At 38.6% G+C, this 20,249-nt stretch overlaps 1 protein-coding gene across 2 annotated transcripts in view; it reads right to left on the reverse strand.

Annotated features, from left to right (window-relative positions):
* LOC126272112 (MPN domain-containing protein) overlaps nucleotides 1-20,249 on the reverse strand; it is a 158,212-nt gene that overhangs the window by 49,313 nt on the left and 88,650 nt on the right. For both annotated transcript variants that reach the window (XM_049974707.1, XM_049974708.1), the window contains one exon: nucleotides 1,749-1,997. In XM_049974707.1, coding sequence (XP_049830664.1) covers nucleotides 1,749-1,997 — 249 coding nt within the window. The remainder of the gene's footprint in view (nucleotides 1-1,748; nucleotides 1,998-20,249) is intronic.

Here is a 20,249-nt window from a genome sequence, read left to right on the forward strand (position 1 = left end):
GTACACATCACATTAGCCAGTGTTCCTGTATTTAACACATTTTTTTCTTGTACAGTAAACACACAATTCTGAGTGTTAATGGGTTTGATATTCTGAACATAATTTCAAAAAAGTGCATTTCTGAATAACAATTTATTAATAGAGCATGTCAGGAAGTGTGGCATCATTATATCCCAATCACCCCAAATATAGTACCCATAATTCTGCAATTTCACCAACAAAAAATCGAATCATTACCAAATTAGGTATTTTAGTAGTATGCTTTTCAGCTTATAACGTTAGACATCTGCAGTCCTTTCAAGAAAGTGCTAACAAGATTCCACTGTACAACTCTGTAACCCTTACCAGTTTTGAATCTTATGAAACTGCAAAATAATGAGTAGTGTGTTTTCTTTGGCTTACATATTCCATAAAGCAGTCCTAGATTGGAAGCAGTATTGTGTTCACATTGTCCACTCCAAGAGCACATTTTGGCCTCAAACAACCCACATTCTCTTTTTCATGAAACCTCTCCCAGAAGAATCAGTCTTTATTTTTTGTGCACACGTTACTCAAAGATTTGAGAGAATGTGCTATGGCAACTTCTTTCATCAGTCACTGTCCTTGAATAAGACTTTTCTGTGGTGTTAGAACTTCAATTAATCAGTGAGATGTAATTTTCTGCCTAAAAGACTGCAAAAGTTGCATAGAATATGGAAAAATATACAAAACACTGATGCTTGTTACACAAAGAAATCCTCTCAGAGGACATGTCTCATTCTTTCCTTGTTCTTCTTCTGCCCTGTGTGTGTGTGTGTGTGTGTGTGTGTGTGTGTGTGTGTGTGTGTGTGTGTTTACAATATATCTTCGATCTTCTGTCCCTTCATGTGCTCAATATCAATATGAACATTTACAAGTTGCAGTGAACTACCAATATTGCCCACTTACCACACTAACAATGAGATAGCTGACACTTTCCACAAAGATTTCACTGTAAATGTTGTCCATGCACACACAGCAGTTTTCTCTCTGCGACCCCCCTCCCCCCCTAGACAACAGACAACTTGTGGTGTGGTCACAGTACCAGCACAATAACAACAATCAAATTTTGGGTTCAGGAATGTAATATTTTTAATGTGTGCTTAAGAGTTCAATGAATATGACAATTTCAGAATATCACAAGTATTACTTGTAAATAAATAGGACAGAGATGAGTCAAAGAGAGACTGGAATTATTAATTTTCAATTAGTCGTTTGTAAAAACATCGTGTAACTTAAATTACAGTACTTTAATTTTCTGAATATGACACAATACCTGGTCATTTGTTGCTGCTACTATTACAACAACAACAACAACTACTACTACTACTACTACTACTATTACTACTACTACTACTATGTCATTGCAGCTGAAGCAGTAATTCTTTCTAAAAACAAATAGAGAGCAAAGAGGAAGTAACCACCCCAATATTTATTGGATTCATGTGGAAAAACTCTTTTAATCTTATATTTGCTTTCAAAATTATGAATTGCTTCTTTGCCACTCTGTTTATGTGATGCTATTGGTATATCTCACAGTTCTGCTCCGCAAGAGTTTACTAATACTTTGCAGAATAACTCAAATGATGATAGCTTTTGCTAATGTTGAAATACGTAGGACAGTTAAAAAAGATGAATGATGCTAGTTGAAGAATACAGTCAAGACAAACACCTATAACTACTTCAAAAGACTATACTTAGACAATAATAAGATCTGACTGAAAACTTACAGCAGATGACACCAACACATGGTGTGTAACTAGCATCACTGTTTCCTTTCATCTTTATTTCATACTCCAACTGAGCATCTATATCCCGTAGTGTTGGTGTGGCTGCTGTGAAGGGATGGGAATGATACCATCCCACAAGCGTAAGGTGGCGTTGTTCCATTGCACGGTAAATATCTGCTTCAACAAGTGGTGCCATTTCCCTGTCTCCCAAGCGACATTTGCAGGGGAACGCATGTGTGATTGCGAGATCTGAAATGGTGTACGGAAAGGTAAGAAGAAAACTGTATAAACAAGACCACATAGCAATAAGTTATCTCATTTATTTCCATTCTCTCTCTTTCTTATCTTGCATTTAATTCTCTCTTATGCAACATTTCGTCCAATTTTATCTATGTGTGGACTGTAACATCATGAAGGTCATACCTGGAATAATGTTGCTTATCTAAGTGTCTATTAAGAGCACATGATGATAGACAAATATGACTAGAGACAAAAAACAACATATTCCAAATCAGAATGCATTTCCAAAATTCACTTTTCAACTAAAGCTGCATATTCATGTGAATCTGATTTGCTATAAATATCACTTAATTGACCCACAACAACAGATTGTAGGTAAACATATAATCTTTATGAATTAAGCAGTCCAGTAAGAAATCATCTGACCCGAGGAAACCACTTAGTAAGAAGTACATTTCAACTTCTTACAAAGGTTAAAGTAAGGACCCAACTTGGAAGTTAAAAAAGCACACATATTGAAGTCTGTTTGAAAAAGAATAAAGTTAGTCTCATACCCAGGCAATGAGCACTGATGACAATGCAGAAACATCACACTGTTGCCAAAGTAAGGTTCTTATGAAGGTGCTTAGTTGATCCTTTTTCTAACCTGTTCTGAAGTGTGTATCCTCCCTCCCCCTCTCTCTCTCTCTCAGTGTGTGTCTGTGTGTAAATGACTGTGACAAGTGCTTGTGCAGTTTCTGTATTGTTAGGTATAAGCCTGGAATGAAAGAGAGTGTACGCCAATAACAGCTTATAGCCTGCACCTCTCTAATAGTGCCAAGAGGTAACAGAACTAATGTCGCCAACAGACCAATTATCTGTATTACTAAACTGCTATCCCGGAAACCAGTGCAAGTTGCGGATTGCCTACCTAAGGGCTTCAAGGGGGCAAAAAAAATTTTATTTTTCAGTATTTCGTGTAATTAGTGACATAATTTAAAATGTTGTCTTAATCTCTTCATTAAGAAGTATAATCTTATGTCAAAAGTTTAACATACTAACACAATTGTTGCAGTTAGGAACTGTGTGTTTGTATTGTGACACCGTAACTGATGGTGTGTCAATACCCAGACTATATGCATCCAGTATTTGAGAATGACAGCACTTAGTGACTTATAACAAACTTGACTCATAATTTCAAACCTCTTATGACCCCCCCCCCCCTGCCCCCACCCACATAATGGTGAAATGAAACAAGTTTTATCGCTTATTTAATTTTTGTCGTTCATGCAGTCAAACTCCAGCATTAGGCATGATGTTTTAACTTATTAATTCTTTACCTCTGACTCTATTCACAATGAAGTTTGCTGACACCATCCACAAATACCACTGAATGTACCAGCACAATTATATCATTGCAAAACACACAGTTCAGGAGAGTTGATGTCAAGAACATTTCGATCTGTGAAAAACTAGTGGGCACTAAAACTTCAAAATCAGACACAACATTTTGTAGAGTCTCTGTAGTCCGATACATATGAAACCGGGATATGTTGGATTATAGAAAATGTCAAATTACTGGATTTTCAATGAAAATTGCTGGTTGTTTTAAAATTACAACATTTAATTGACTCACAAAACAAAAATGATATGTAGAACTCAGATCATATGTTAATAATACTTTACGTCATATAATTTTTAATATATAAATTGCTTTTACATTCATCTTCATCAGTCGCCTTCTTCTGTGATAGTAAGTCGTCAATCTTTGTTGGTTTTTTCGAGTTCAAAGAAGATTTTAGAGCTCTCTCTTGCTGCCTCCTTCAAACTAAAACATCAGCTGCTTCTGCGTAGTTTCCCTCAGGCCAAGTGACACATATGTTAAAAGCACTCATATCGTCGCTATGTTGTTAGGTCTGTACTGGCAAAGTTTCCCATTGTTCTACATTTCCATATGCAGTTAACAAATCATGAATAATATTGTTATCACTCATCAGCTGACAATTTTCCTTTTTGTTTCCGAATAACCAGTCATTTATGTGGTTAACACACAATGTTTCAGAATCATTTGAACAGATATCAATTGCCTCTTGGAGCAGCTTGATCTCGTCGTTAATAGGGTCAACATCTTTCTCATTCCCTTTATCTTCTTTAAAACATTTCTTGGACTTGTTTAGTAAGGAAGAGCTGGACGCAGTTTGCCATATGCAGATACCAACACTTTCCAAAGCCTAAGCAAGGTTGTAAACAATGTCTTTAACATTTGTTTCTTTTAATGATTGAATAACACTTTTCTTTTTGCTAATTACACTACAAACTAGGCTTTTTTTTTATAATGACCCTTAATAGTCTGGATAATCATCTGGTCCATAGGTCGTAGCAAAGGGGTTACATTTGGGGGAAGAAACCTCACTTTTTACAAACCACCTTTGGATTCAAGTTCATCTTCAACTGGGTATGTGTGGCAGTTAGCCAACACTAACAAAGCTTTCTGAGACAAATTTTGCTTCTTGAAATTTTTTGACCAAAGGCACGAACTCCTCAAGAAACCACTCACTGAACAATTACCATGTCATCCAAGATTTATTTTGGTGTTATATTTGACTAGTAGATGTTTTGCATTTTTTAAAGTCCTAGGATCTTTTGATTTTCCTATGACAAGCAGCTCAAGTTTGTGCGATCCATTAGCAGCAGAGCATGACATAAATTTGAACCTATCTTTACACATTTTTCTGCCAGGAGCACTATGCTTTGCGGACGAATGTTTTGTTGGGCAAAATTTTCCACAACAATCCACTTTCGTTTGCATTATAAACTTGATCATGACAAAGATTTAACTCTTCTAAAGCTTTATTGAATTTTTGTCTGTACAGCTCCACAGCTTCAAAGTCACAAGAGAGTTTTTTCTCTTGTTGTGGTTAGCAAGTGGATACCAAACAGTTTTTTAAACTTATCAAGCTATCTGGTAGTTGTGCAGAAATATTCTTTTTTCATAATTTCTTTATAGAAAAGTATCGCTTTTACTTTGATAAGACCTCCTGAAACTGTAGTGTGTTTACTACATTCCTGAAGGAACCATGTGTTTGAAGCATCCTCAATTAGTGGGTATTTACCGGTTTTTGTCACTTTCCTGTCAGTTCTTCTGCTGTTCAAATCCCCTCACTTTCATAATGATTTTTGTTATTTTCAGAAATGATAACACACCCAATGCCATAAAATGAAGCTAAATCACTACTTTTTTTCTCCTTTGTTTAATTTTTAATAATTTCAGATTTTTCAACCACAGTCAATGTTTTGTGTTTACATTTTTCACTATCTGCTTGAGACATATTGTAAGAAAAGTACAAAACATTCACCTAACACTATCACAGTCAAGTTAAAGAGGGTACTAATTCGACTGCACAATGTATGCAGTAATCAACAATTAGTGGCTGACTATGTATTGTTTACTAAACTGTTCACTTGAAGTGGCCCCACCCATCCACAACACTCGATCTTGGATCATTGCGTTGGACTGGTTAAGTGTCGAATTATAGAGATTCTGCTGTAACTATATTTGTACAACACTTTGCAGAGAGTATCTAGGTATATCACTGAATCTACCTGCACAATTATATCAATGTATGACAAACAGCTCAGGAGATACAGTGTCATAAACAGTGAGATGTGTGAAAGACTAGCTTTTGGTTACAAACGAGCACAAATTACTCAGACTACATTCATCTAATGTTCCATAAACAAATCACATAGTAAATTAAAACAAACTTTTCTCAACTTTTTCTTGCTTACATGCAGGAATGGTTTAAGAACATTTTTCCACATGAGTGACTAATCATCTGGCGCCTCCACCCCCAACCCCTTTTCTTTTGTACACTGTCACCCGTGTCAGTTTTTGATACTATATGTAATATGCAATGCATAAAAATCTTATATTCAAGCGCTTCTCTCAGTATAGCACCCCAAGTGGCTGCTACTAATTGTGATATGTTCTGTATAGATAAGTCGTTCTAGCACCTCTGGCACCCTTCTCAGCTTGTCACCCAGAGTCACTTGGGCCTTAAACTGACCCTGCTTACAAGCTTAATGTCAAATATTTAACACATTAACTCATTTGTAAAGTAACCAAACATCTGAAGCTGTTTTATACATGGGAGTTAAGATTATTTAAAGCAGAAATGCACATTTTGTGGCCCGCAATGGATCTGATGGCAGGCCTACCCCTCTCCATTCACTGTTTAAATTTTTTTTATTGTCTTTCATTCACTCTCGGAAAAGAGTGGGTGGGCCCTTGGGGAAAGTACTAGATGGTATATTCCTCCACAGGATATTTTTGAAACAAATGACATAACGACTCTTTCTTTTGCAGCCGTTATGTAGTCACCAGTAGGTGGTTTGCTGTCTGCAGTACTATCAAGTCTGGACACTTGTTTTAAGGAACTGGAGGTTTACTTGTTATCAAAAATGTCATATACACACTCTCGGTGAGACACCAAATAGCAGTTTGGAGTCTGAGACAGGAAACTGGTGTCATGTCTGGTACATAGGAATATTATACCACCACCTCTCCTCAATTTGTCACTGCATTACGAGAAAGGATTTTTTAAATTTAGGATAGAGTCAGGTACTTCTGATTCAAGTACCAAGCATTAAAATGCATTTCTGACTTTGTTGGCTGCACAGATGTGCACAAAGAGTGTACAATTAAAAGTACTGAATGTAATTCATTTTTGTGATGTAATGTCAGGAAGCCCTTTCTGAAAGTATCTGTATGGAGCGTAGCCATGTACGAAAGTGAAAAAGGGACGAAAAACAGTTTAGACAAGAAGAGAATAGAAGCTTTCAGAATGTGGTGGTGCAGAAGAATGCTGAAGATTAGATCGGTAGATCAGGTAACTGATGAAGAGGTACTGAATAGAATTGGGGAGAAGAGGAATTTGTGGCACAACTTGACTAGAAGAAGGGATCAGTTGATAGGAAACATTCTGAGGCATCGAGGGGTCACCAATTTAGTATTGGAGGGAAGCATGGAGGGTAAAAATCGCAGAAGGAAACAAAGGGAATACACAAAGCAGATTCAAAAGAATGTAGGTTGCGGTAGTTACTCATTCTGATTTGTGTGGGCAAATGGAGACAGAGTCTATTGGTGGAAATCATTATTTTCTCATATTTACTGATGATTCTTCAAGACTCAGGTTTGTTTATTTCTTGAAGAAAAAATATATTTCAAAACTTCAAAGTCATGGTGAAAAAGCAGACAGGTAGAAATATTAAGAAGTTGTGGTCTGAAAAGGGAAAGGAATATGTCAATGATGAACTAAAAGGATTTATGCCTTCTAAAAGTCTCATCCAACAGCTTACTGTATGTTACAGCCACAGTAGAATGGTGTTCCTGAGAGAGCTAATACAATATTGGTTGAAAGGGGCAGTGCTACGATGTTCGATGCTAACCTACCAAAGGAGTATTGGGCTGAAACTGTGTCTTCATCTGCATACCTATCAAATCGTTCACCGTCCACCACACTCAAAGATAAGACGCCATATCAACTTTGGCATAGGACTACAACTTGTTTATCATGTCTAAGAATTTCTGGCTGCAATGCAATGGTTCACATTTCAAAACCCCACTGCAAGAAGTGGGATACAAAGTCACAGAAGTTGACACTTGTGGCCTACTGTCAGGCAACCAAAGGCTATCGATTAACCAATAGAAAGACTGGCCAGATAACTGTTAGTAGGAATGTAAAATTCCTGGAAGAGGAGAGTTTTTCAAGTTTGAAGATAGAAAACGCTAAGACCACAAATCTCCTTAGGATTGGAACAAGAAGCAGTTCTTCAGGACATCAATACTTCACAAACTGAAGAAAAAGTTAAATCAGAAGACACTGATGATGAACTTTTCAATAGAAACTGAGGCTCAAGATGTGGGTCATGAGAATCAAAACATAGTTCACGAGGTTACACCTCAAAGGTCAAGCAGCGAACCAAAACCCACGACAAGGCCAGATCATGTTATTTACTGTTTGAAAGAAGGACTTCCAAGTGAAGACATCAACGTCAATGAAGCTTTGAAAGGGGCGAATAATGAAGAATGGAAAAAAGCAATGAAGAAAGATTTCTTATCTCTATTTTGTAATAACACATTTGAAGAGGTAGAGCTACCCAGGGGACATAAACCGCTCAAGACTAAGTGGGTATTACAAATAAAGCCTGAGACGAGCAGTACACCAGAAACATTTAAGGCACGCCTAGTGATAAAATGATGTGCTAAAGTTCAAGTTGTTGATTATCAGGAAACCTTTGCACCAGCGGTCAAGCATGCATCCATTAGATACATCTTGTCTATGGCAGCTCGAGAGGATCTCGAGATCAACCATGTTGACATCACTACTGCTTATCTCTATGGAGACTTAAATGAAGAAATTTGTCATTTCACTAGAAAATTTTGCAACTCCTGGAGGCTGAAGAAAGCTGTTTGTGGACTCAAACAGGCTGATAGGGATGAGAATCAAAAAACTGAACAGATCAAACACTGATCCATGTATCTATTTCCACAGAGATGGCACCAAACTAGTGATCATAGTTTTATATGTCAATGATGTGCTGTTATTCTCAAACGAAAGAAGTGTTTTGGACAAATTCAAAAGTTCTTTGAAGAGACATTTTTAGATAAAAGATTTAGGACAGATACACCAATACCTAGGCAAGGAAATTACATGGGGCTGTGATAAAGGAAAAATTTGGACCTCCCAGATATCCCAAGCAAGAAAAGTTCTGGTGAAATTTGAAATTAATGAAGCCAAGCTGGTGCAACACCACTTGAACTTGGTTTGGACTTTGAAGCAGTTGAATCACATGATATCAAAGTACAATTTCAAGAAGCAATAAGAAGTCTTATACATTTATCCCAAATCTCCAGACATGACATGGTTTGCTGTAAGTCTCCTTAGCATATATAATCATTGCTTTAAAAAGATTCATTGGTTGACAGTAAAAAGATCGTTTAGATATTTAAGCTACAATTTTCTAGAGATGGTAACAGAGAAATAACAGTCTTCAGTGATGCAGTTGGGGAAAGAAATCAATGACAGACACTCTGCAACTGGTTCATGCAGAAAATTGCAAAACTCTTTAATTTCGTGGTGTAGTAGGAAGCAAAAACCTATTGCCCTTTCTACTTGTGAAGCTGATTATAAGGCCTTGGCATCAACTGTTCAAGATTTTCTGTGGTTAAGGCAACATATGTTTGAGGTAGAGCCAAGCAGTGTCATAAAGCCATTTACAGCATATTATGACAATAAAGGCGTCATTCAGTTTGAAAATAATCTAGCAACAAACTCTAGATCAAACCATATGGATATAAAGTATCATTTTACAAGAAGGCATGTTGCGTCAGGCATTGTTAATGTTGAACATCTGCCTTGTGAAGAAATGTCAGCCGATGCTTTCACAAAGCCACTTAGCAATACCAGACATGAAACATGTGTAAGAATCTGTGGGCCTTGTGAAATAAGTGAAGGAGTGACTGTACTTTTAGACTTCATACTGTGTGTCAATGTCAATTTAAGGGGACATATTAAGTTATGTATATTGATATCGACAATTTTTTGGTTTACTCTGTTGTGTTATAATTACTCTGTGGTTCTTATGTGTTCTAGGGTTTCTAGTAGTTGTTATGTACATACTGATTAAGTAATAAAACATTGTTTCAATAAGTCTTCACCTTCATATTAAAAAATGCTCAACAAAAATCTCAAATTGCCGCAAGTTCTTCATGGATTACTTAGAAATTTTGACACAATGTTCCATTCGAATACTCATGTGTTTTTATATACTTACTGGAACACTGTCTGGTGGAAGTGTTATAAAAATGAAAATGTTGGTTTGTTCAGAATAGTTAAACTCCAAAAGTTCTTGACCGATCGCTCTGAAATTTTGACACAATGTTGAATTCTATTACGGCCTTGTTTTTAGGCACCTAATTCTTTAATTTATGTATACTGTTAATACTCATAATATAGAAATATATACATGTAATACACAGGAAGTTCATTTTAACTGATGACATTGAAATATCTCAAAAACTACACATCAGATAAAAAATGTTTTAATTCAAATTTGTTTGTTTTGTAGGGGAACATCCAATGATACCACATTTGACCCGCCACCTTACCCATGTATGGGTAGTGGGTGGCAACTATGAAATCTTCAATGGGAACCCCATGTTAAAGGCTGTTGTTGCCACATATGCCAAGATTTTTCCAGAGAAAGCTTGCTCTTGTGCGTTATTTTACAAGGCTGTGAACACCTTTAAGCCTGATGGCACCGTACAGACCAGCAAAAAGAAATGAAGTAAATGTGCTATAATGCTGAAACAAATGAGCCCTCGGTCACAATTTTTAGTCTTATTAACCAGGTTTCAGCACTTCTAATAGTGCCATTATCAGAATTTAAATGTTTAAAGCGGCCTGTAACATAATTACAAATTGATGGGGAAAAAAATTACATAAAATACAAGACAGAGACAGTACTTACATGTCACGTGTAAAATAAATAACAGGCCAGAAGGGCTTTAGTCACATTTTTAAAAAAAATGAAAGCATGAAGGCAAGCCACTATGGGCTACTCATATCTGTAAAGCCACAGGTAGCAACGGACTGAGGCACCCGCGTTAAAAAGTGCGGGCAGGTGAACATGACACCAAGAGTGCCATCTGGCAGCTGTAAATATAAGTGGGTTACTTAACCTTTAAAATATAGACAGCTGAATGTTAAAATGAACAGTATTTAGTACATGAACTCACAGGCAAAGTTTTATATGACAACAGCAGATGTGGTAACATTTTGCTTATGCAAAAGCACAGAAACACAGTTTCAAAACTGAAAACTGATTAACAGTACAAAAGGAAGCGGTACTTACACATCACGTATAAAAGAAATACAAAGTAAAACTGCTTTAGTCACAATTTAAAGTAAAATTTGTGGAAGGCGAGCTACTAAGGGCTTCCCACATATGTTGTGCTTCCGACTGAGGTACCCGTGTTAACAACTGCAGGAAGGTGAACATTGCACTAAGAGATGGTACTACTGCAGGATGTAGCCCTGGATGTTTGACAGTGTATGACGTTTCAGCATGATGGTTGCCCAGTGCATTAAATCTCAGAAGCATGGGAGGTATTAGACCATGTTTACACAGGTTTGTGGCCCGGCAGAGGTGGCCCCATTAACTGGCCTACTTGGTTGCCGGACTTGATGTTGCTGGATTTCTTTCTGTAGGGATATTTAAAAGGTAATGTACACCAGAAAGTGACAACAGGCCACAAAGCCATGATCGACTACATCATACACACCTGTGCTGACATTCTCACAGATATGCTTCTGCCCTATGTATGGTCATATGAAAAGCGGTTCACTAAATGTATTGAAGTTGGTGATACTACGGTTGAACACTTTAATTGGGAAAGTAGAGTAGCATTCACCTCGAGCCACGGCCACAGTGGTGTACTGAGTAATCCCCTGTTCGAAATGTCAGAGGAATACAACAATGCAATAGGGTTTCTAATTAGAAGCTATGAAATACTGGCCTGTCCTACCCTCGAAGCATGGAGGTGGGCTCCCACATGCCACTGGATATTCAAGGGCCATTAAGTAGCATGTAGTAAATTACAACTGTTTACCCATTCCTAGTCCTCCGATTACAGCACCATCTATGGCAAAACAAGAAAATGCTTCAGATAAAAAATGCATGTAGAATTTGTCATAGAATCGTAATCTGCTGAAAAAAAAACTGGGGTTCCCACTGAAGATTTCAGTCCCCCACTCCCTCCACCCATGCAAATGTGGGGTGGCAGGTCGAGTGTGGTGTTGTTGGATGGCCCCCTCCAAGACTAATTGGAATTATAGCTATTTTTGATCCAATGTGTAGTTTTCAAGATACAGTTCAAATGAACACCATGTGTATAGTGAAAAAAATTATTACACAAAATCTCAAAATGTACATTTCCGATTTACATCAGAATTTTACACGTTACCGTAATAAATATTCAGACACATATAGACTGTGTACTTTTTTATATAGTGAAACCTTGTTAACAAACAAGAAAGTTGTATATGTGGCTTACTGGTTCATGGTTAGAATACTACTACAGAATCTGGTTTGTAATAACAATAAACAAGACTCAAGGGCAGATAGAGGGGGAAGAGGAGATGGACAGGGCGTGGGAGAAAATAGACACAGAAAACATGAAGAAGTAGATTGATGGGGGGGGGGGGGGAGATGGGATGAGGGGGAGGAGATGAGGAGAGAGGGAAGAGATGGGGAGAGGAGGGAGGTGAAAGTGGACAGAGAAAGGTGGGATGAGGTGATCGACTGAGAGGGAGGGGGAAAGGGAGAGGGGGGGGGGGGGAGAGAAGATTGACAGAGAGACAGAGAAGGAGATTAGGACTATACACAATCCACATGCACATTATATATGTGTACTTTCTTTTCCACTTAAGCAGACTGAGTTACAGCAATGTGTGGCCAGATACAGGTAGAACAAAATAATATGTGTGTGTGTGTGTGTGTGTGTGTGTGTGTGTGTGTGTGTGTGTGTGTGTGTCCGTGTCCGTGTCCGTTTTAAAAGAAACTAATGTGTATAAAATGGGTAAAATTGTAGTCACACAGTGAGGAGGAAACCAAAAAAATAACACCTCACTCCCCACTCAATTGTGATGACCCACAGAATCACTCTATCTCCCACACTTTAAGGCAATGGAGTAAGGGTGAGAAGTACTATATCTGGAAACGAAAGAGGCCTAAAATAACAGCACAGGCAAATGTGACTAGCTGATCAATTACAAAAAACACGAGTGAACCACTCACATTGTTGACACATTATGAACATCACCCTAAAAAAAAAAGAAGCTGGTTATACCACAAAACTTTAATATTCTCACTAACAAAATGAGTTGCACAGTGATATGTATGTTGCAAGCACTACACTGGAGGGTCCTCTCACCAGAGCAAGAAGCCATGCATCACGGGGCTGTGGCCTATGCGAAAACGAGTAAGAAGGACTTCATGCCATCTATGTGGCTGGAAGGAGGTATGCTAAGGCCGCATTGTCGACTTTACCACATGCAGCTTACTATCTCCGACTGTCATCCATTCTTCTCCCCATTGAGGTGATAGCATGTATGGGGATGGTACACTGTGTATGGGGATGGTGCACTGAATAATCTGAGCATCACAACACGCCTCCTTGGCTGCTGCATCCGCCCTTTTGTTCCCTGCAATAACCTTGTGCCCTCATACCCAGCAGAAAGACATCTCATTCCCCAGCTTTTGTAGATTGAAGGGGGCATCTTGGATATTCTGACTAATTTATCTGCTGGGTACAAGCATTGTAGAGGGTGAAGGGCGCTCAGGAAATTTGAACAGACAAGGAATTTAGCACTCAAAATGTGTCGCATCTGCTTCAGTGCTCGCAAGATCATGTATCATTTCACGTCGAAGACAGTAAAGTCTTGAAGCAGTCGGACCTTGAGCAGATGATCAGGAAAAACAACAGTACAACCAATGGAGTCTCCCTGTTTAGAGTCATCCGTAAATATGGCTACATAGTTGTGGTGTTCAGCCAAATGTCATAAAGTAATCTGTTAGAAACAATGCAGGAATGCAGCCTCACCTGTTTCGCACTAAATCTAAAATCACTATGGGCCTCTGCAGTAACTAGCGCCACGGACAGTTAAAACACAGAATTTGAGCCTGTGCATGACACCCATCAACGGGCTCCAGCACACATTTTGCACGGATCCCAAACAGCCTTGTTGCCCGTGGGCAATGGATAAAGAGGTGTTCCATAGTGGGGTGAGCAATGATGTGGCGTGGTAAGGTGGTGACAGTACTGAGGAACTGGCATGCCTGAGGCACCATGACGAGTTGCCACTGGATGGTAAGTGACAGTCCACCAGCCTCAGCATAGAGACTGGGTGTGGGGCTGGTCCTGTAAGCACCCATGGCTAGCTTGACCCCCTCAGGTGTATAGCATCAATGATCTTCAGGTAAGAAGGCCTCACTGACCCATACACTGTGCACCAATAGCCCAGCTGCGACTGCATGAAGCCCTATAAAACTGGATCAGACATGCCCTGTCTGCTACCCAGGAAGCCCAAAAGCCTCACAAATTCTTTAAAACAGAGAACAGATTCCCACACACTCAACTCAGGTGAACCAAAATATATGAGAATGATTACAATGAAACCCACACACACAAACTCTTTTCTGCAGAAAACGTTGAGACCAGTCTTTCCAGTCTACTCCTCCAACCTCTTCACTGTAAGTTGTAGCTGACAACTTACTGTTGTAAGTTTTGGATGAAGAGCAGAAGATTGCAAAATTGTCCACAAATAAGGGGCTTTGGGCAGGACTCCATACTGTGGACGTATTTCTGTTAATAACTGTGGCAAAGAGTGTAACACTTAAAACACTGCCCTGGGGAGCATTATTTTCCTTTGCAAAATTATAAATTATATGATAATACATCACCAATTCTGTACCTAAAAAGGACGCTTGAGAGGAAGGACCAAATGAAGATGGGGAATTGGCCACGAAAGCCCCACTGATGAAGCTGACTGAGAATATTGTGCGTCCAAATAGTGTTGTATGCCTTACTGATGTGAAAAAAAGTGTCTGCAAAATACTTGTTACATACAAAGGCCTACTGGTGTTCTAGCAGGATCAAGTTGTCAACAGCTGACCAACATCTACCGAATCCACACTATCAGCATCTAAGCAGCTGCCTGGTCTCTAATATCCAAACCAGGTGACAGCTGACCATGCAATCTAGGGTCTATTTTTCCAACACAGTTCATTAAGGCAATGCTCCGATAACTACTGGGACACATTCAGTCCTTTTCTGGTTTACACAGAAGGATCATAATAACCTCTCACTACAAGATGCAGAATTGGTCAATCAGCCATATTGAATTAAAACATTGTAAGAGGATTTCCCTAGATGCTCTTTGCAAGTGCTGCAGTATGCTGTATCAGATTTGGTCGTTACCAGGCACCGTATCACGGGCACCAAAAAATGCCAAATCCAGCACCCACATGGAAAACGGGAAGTTGTTGGTCTCCAAATTGGTAGACCCAAAGTCCAACTTGACCCTCTCCGTCAGGACTGGCCAATAATTAGACACTTGAGTCATGCCCCATTTTTTCTTGTTTAATTTAAAGTAGCACCTGAAACTGACACTATATTATGACAGGAAGAAATTTACTGGAAAACCAGACAATTACAGGTTAGATGAGTTTATACTGCATCATAGAGAAGAGGATCTTAATTTACTATACCTCTATCTTAAATATCAATGTCACTGAGAGTGGAGCACAAAAGCAGGTGATGATGTCAGCTGACATTTGTCTGCACACATAATATGGCTGTGGCAGCAACAGCGGGGCACTTCTGTTCACCGTTCATTCATACTGCCCATTAAAGTGCAGCACTGTGGTTGCTTAGTAGAGTAGGGATGATCTTACTATTTTTTGTTTCTTCTTCAGAACTAATTTAAGATATTCTGTCGCATAAAATAAATATGCTGCACAAAGAAACAATGTAGACGAATCACAAGTGTTACACTATCGGCCCCAAGCATCGCCTGCAACTGCCTGTAGCAACTGGGATATGAGGTAGCAGAGCAATGTGAAAAATGTGTACACAACAGAAGGAATGAACAAGCTCATTTTCTGGATGCTGCTGAGGTAACTGTCCTGTAAAAAACTGATCACTTAACTATTTCAATCTAGATATAATCAATAAGGAAACTTCAAGCAAAAGATGACAGTAAAGGCATGATTAGAAGCAGAAAATCAGCAAGGCTTAACATGAAAGCAAATGGTGTCTCCTCTTAGCTTCAATCTTTAATTTTTCATTAAAATTTCAAGTATTTAAAAAACGATTGTTAAAACTACAGTTCAATGTAATTTTTCAGCAACATTTCAAATATTTGAAAAACAATGATTGACAAAACTATAGTTCAATGAACCAAAAACAACTAGCAGTAATTTTGCTTTACAACATGTTACAATATTTTTGTTATAAAATGTAAACTTTCACGGCAGGAAACATCACAGTTAATAAAATTTTCCAGCCTATCATGCCATGGTTAAATGGATTTCACCTTAAGAGCCAATGTTTAGTCCTCATGTGCGGAGGACATTTTCAAGGGGGGGGGGGGGGGGGGGTTGTAGGTTCTTTGATGTATGATTCACACCCTGGCATGCTACTGACTACAGCAAAATTATGCTTATGCACAGTGGCATAACATCACATGTTTCAAATGTATGGGCACTATTGACATTTGTCGACTGCCTTCAACCACTGTTGCTATCACCGGATGGTGGAAGACTGGTGCACTTATCCTTCAGCACTGGAATCCTGATGTCATTCAATTTCACACCATCCTTCTTTCTACTGAAATTCCAGGGTTGTTTTACAGTATCTATGGCCTCTCTATATAACCTTTCATGGTATCCACTTGCAGCTGCCAGTACTCAAATCCTATCAAAATGAATGTGGTCCACTGACTACAAAATATGTTCTGGAACGGCTGATCTATCAGTCTCCCCTCTTCTGCAATTGCCCTTGTGCTCTTTTACTCATTTTATGACCATTCTTTTTGTAGTATCCATGTACAGCTCCCCACAACTACACATGATCCTATAAATTCCTCCCTTTTCCAGTGGTTGGTGAGCGTCTTTGGCCGATTTTAAGTGATCTTGTATCTTCTGGGTGGGTTTGTTGATTACTGCAATGTTCTGCTTTTTCTCTCCATATTACTGTCAGCAATAAAGTGAGTAGTGGTGAATGAGACAGAACTGGCAGACTATTGCATGATACTATTAAGAACAGTTTTTTGACAATGTCAGTTAGAAGAAAGAAGGAATGTGATAATTTGCAACCTAATCAGAACATCCACCATTCAGATACTTCCTCCACAGTTATCAATTTATCCAGACTTTCGTTTTCTCACAATGAGAGATGAGTGCTTGCCACAGCAAAATTTTACAATTAGCCCACAAATTGTGCCCACGGAAGTAGTAAAAGCCAGAGCAAAATCAAGCATTTGCAGTGTGGACATGATTACAGCTGAAGACTCTGTAGAGAAGCTGGAAGAGTACTGTCTAGCACAAAGCCTACAAAAATTAATTTAACTGTGGGTGAGAGGAATGCCATAAAATGCCTGAATGAGGATGATAGTGTTGTTATTCTTCCCACTGACAAGTGACAGGTAGCAGTTGTTTTTATTGTCAGCGACTACTATGATAGTTTAGGTTAAGACTTATTAGACCTCAAACATGTAGGAAACTGAGTAAAGATCCCATTGACAAGGTTCTTAGAACTGTTACACAGTTGATAAATACACACGCGAGACAGATGAGCTTTAAGAAAAGTCTGTTCAATTCAGTTGTGTTACCACCAAGACTTTATGGATTGCTGAAGGTGCTCAAAGAACACGTTCCTCTGAGACCTATATTGACTGCTATTTGTAAGCCCACCTATTCGATTGCCAAGTTCTTGACAACTTTATTATGACTGTATACAGGCCAATCGGATTATTATATCAAGAATTTGGCACATTTTATCAGTAAATTAAAAAGCATAGTGATAGAACCAGAGGATATATTAGTTAGTTTTGATGTGGCATTGCTATTCACTATGGTTCTGATCAATAAAGTGTTGCAAAAACTGAATTGAATTTTTCCTCCCATTGTTGCAGAACATTGCCTGACATGAAGGTATTTCAAATGGAACAATGACTTCTATGAACTGACAGATAGGGTCGCTGTGGGAAGACCCTTAAGCCCAGTTGTAGTGAACTTCTTTATAGAAAAATTCGAAGAGCAAGCATTGGAAACTGCAAACAAGAAACTGAATATGTGGCTCTGGTACGTGGATGATATGTTTGTTTTGTAGTGGCATAGCAAGAAGGAACTGGGTTTCACAAATATCTCAACAGGATCAATCTGAAGATTCAGTTTACCATGGAGGAGGAGGTAGGTGGAAGATTTAATTTGCTTGATGTGTTAGTTTTCAAGAAAGAAGATGGTAGCTTGGGCCACATGATTTATTGAAAACCCACATACACATACCATTACCAACACTGGGATTAGAACCACAACCCACAAAAAAAGTGAGGCATTATAAAAGCTTTGTGGACAGAGTAAGGAAAATTTATGAACCAGAGCTGCTTAATGCAGAATTGACACATCTCACCAATGCATTGCTCAAGAATGGTTATTCGTTTGCTGAGATGAAAAGTGTGTTAACACCACTGTGTAGAAATCATTGCACTGCTCAAACATTAGTGAAATCGAAAGTTTTCCTGCCTTTCATTAAGGACATTAATGATGGAATAGGAAAAATCTTGAAAAAGCGGAACATCCTGATAATCTACAAATCCACTCACAAGAAACAAGATCACCTAAAATCGGCTAAGGATGCTCACTGACCACTGGTAAAAAGCAGGAATTTATAGGATTCCGTGTAGCTGTGGGGAGATGTAAAATGGTACTACAAAAAGAATGGTCAAAAAATGACTAGAAGAGCACAAGGGCAATTGCAGAAGAGGGGAGATTGATAGATCAGCTGTTAAGGAGCATGCTTTGCAGACAGGAGACCATCACATTCATTTTGATAGGACTGAAGTACTAGTAGCCACAAGTGGATACCACGAAAGGTTATAAAGAGTGGCCACAGAGATTGTAAAATACCCCAGGAATTCCAATAGGAAGAAGGACGGCATGAAAGCAACAGTGGATGCCAGCAGTCAACAATGGTCAATTGCTCTCATGCATTCAAAACATGTGACATCATGCCACTGTGTGCAAGTGGAATTTTACTGTAATAAATATCAAGCCAGGGTGTGAATTGAACATTCAAAGAATCTATGATCCTGCTTGAAAATATCCTCTGCAGAGGGGGACAAAATGTTTGGTTTTTAGGTGAAATCCATTCGCCCATGGCATAATAGCCTGAAACATTTTAATAATGATAAAATTTTTGTTAATCAGGAGTACCAATTTCTGATCTGGTCAACAAGAGGACGAACAATCTTATAAAATTAATAGTTCTTCTGGTGAATGAAAGGGAGACATCTATCAAAATAATGGAGAAGGTAAGAAAAGGAACCACCACGAGCAAGTTACCAAAACATGAAAAATAAAGAAAAACAAAAAGTGATTCATAAAGACTACAAAGGCAACAGTATTTAATTGTTTAAAAGACAATCTACCTTGAGCAAGTCAACATAACATCACATGAAAACTTTGAACAGCCTCTTTACAGTCTTTACACCAACAAACAGTTTCCAATCTCCAAAGATGAGAAATTGCACTTAACCTCTATGAATAGTCAAGCTGTGTCTCCCCTATAAACTGTAGGAATATGCTAAGCAAAAATAGCCAATGAAGTAACAGAAATGGAAAATATTTCTGCTCCATCTACATCTACATTCCGCAAGCCACCTGACGGTTGGTGGCGGAGGGTACCTTGAGTACCTCTTTCGGTTCTCCCATCTATTCAAGTCTCAAATTGTTCGTGGAAAGAAAGATTGTTGGTATGATTCTGTGTGAGCTCTAATATCTCTGATTTTATTCTCATGGTTTCTTCACGAGATATACGTAGGAGGGAGCAATATACTGCTTGACTTCTCAGTGAAGGTATGTTCTCAAAACTTCCAACAGAAGCCTGTACCGAGCTACTGAGCGTCTCTCTTGCAGAGTCTTCCATTGGAGTCTATCTATCATCTCCGTAACGCTTTCGCAACTAATGAATGATCTGTAACGAAGTGCGCTGCTCTCCATTGGATCTTCTCTCTCTCTTCTATCAACACTATCTGGTACGGATCCCACACCGGCGAGCAGTATTCAAGCAGTGGGCGAACAAGCGTACTGTAACCTACTTCCTTTGTTTTCATACTGCATTTCCTTAGGATTCTTCCAATGAATCTCAGTCTGGCATCTGCTTTACCGACAATTAATTTTATATGTCCATTCCATTTCAGATCACTTCTATTGGCAACTCCCAGATAATTTATTGAATTAACTGCTTGCAGTTGCTGACCTGCTATATTGTAGCGAAATGATAGAGGATCTTTCTTTCTACATATTCGCAGCACGTTACATTTGTCTACATTGAGATTCAATTGCCATTCCCTGCACCATCCGTCAATTCGTTACAGATCCTCCTGCATTTCAGCACAATTTTCCGTTGTTACAACCTCTCAATATACTACAGCATCA

The sequence above is a fragment of the Schistocerca gregaria genome, chromosome 5, assembly GCF_023897955.1.
Source record: "Schistocerca gregaria isolate iqSchGreg1 chromosome 5, iqSchGreg1.2, whole genome shotgun sequence".
NCBI classification, from domain to species: Eukaryota; Metazoa; Arthropoda; class Insecta; order Orthoptera; family Acrididae; genus Schistocerca; species Schistocerca gregaria.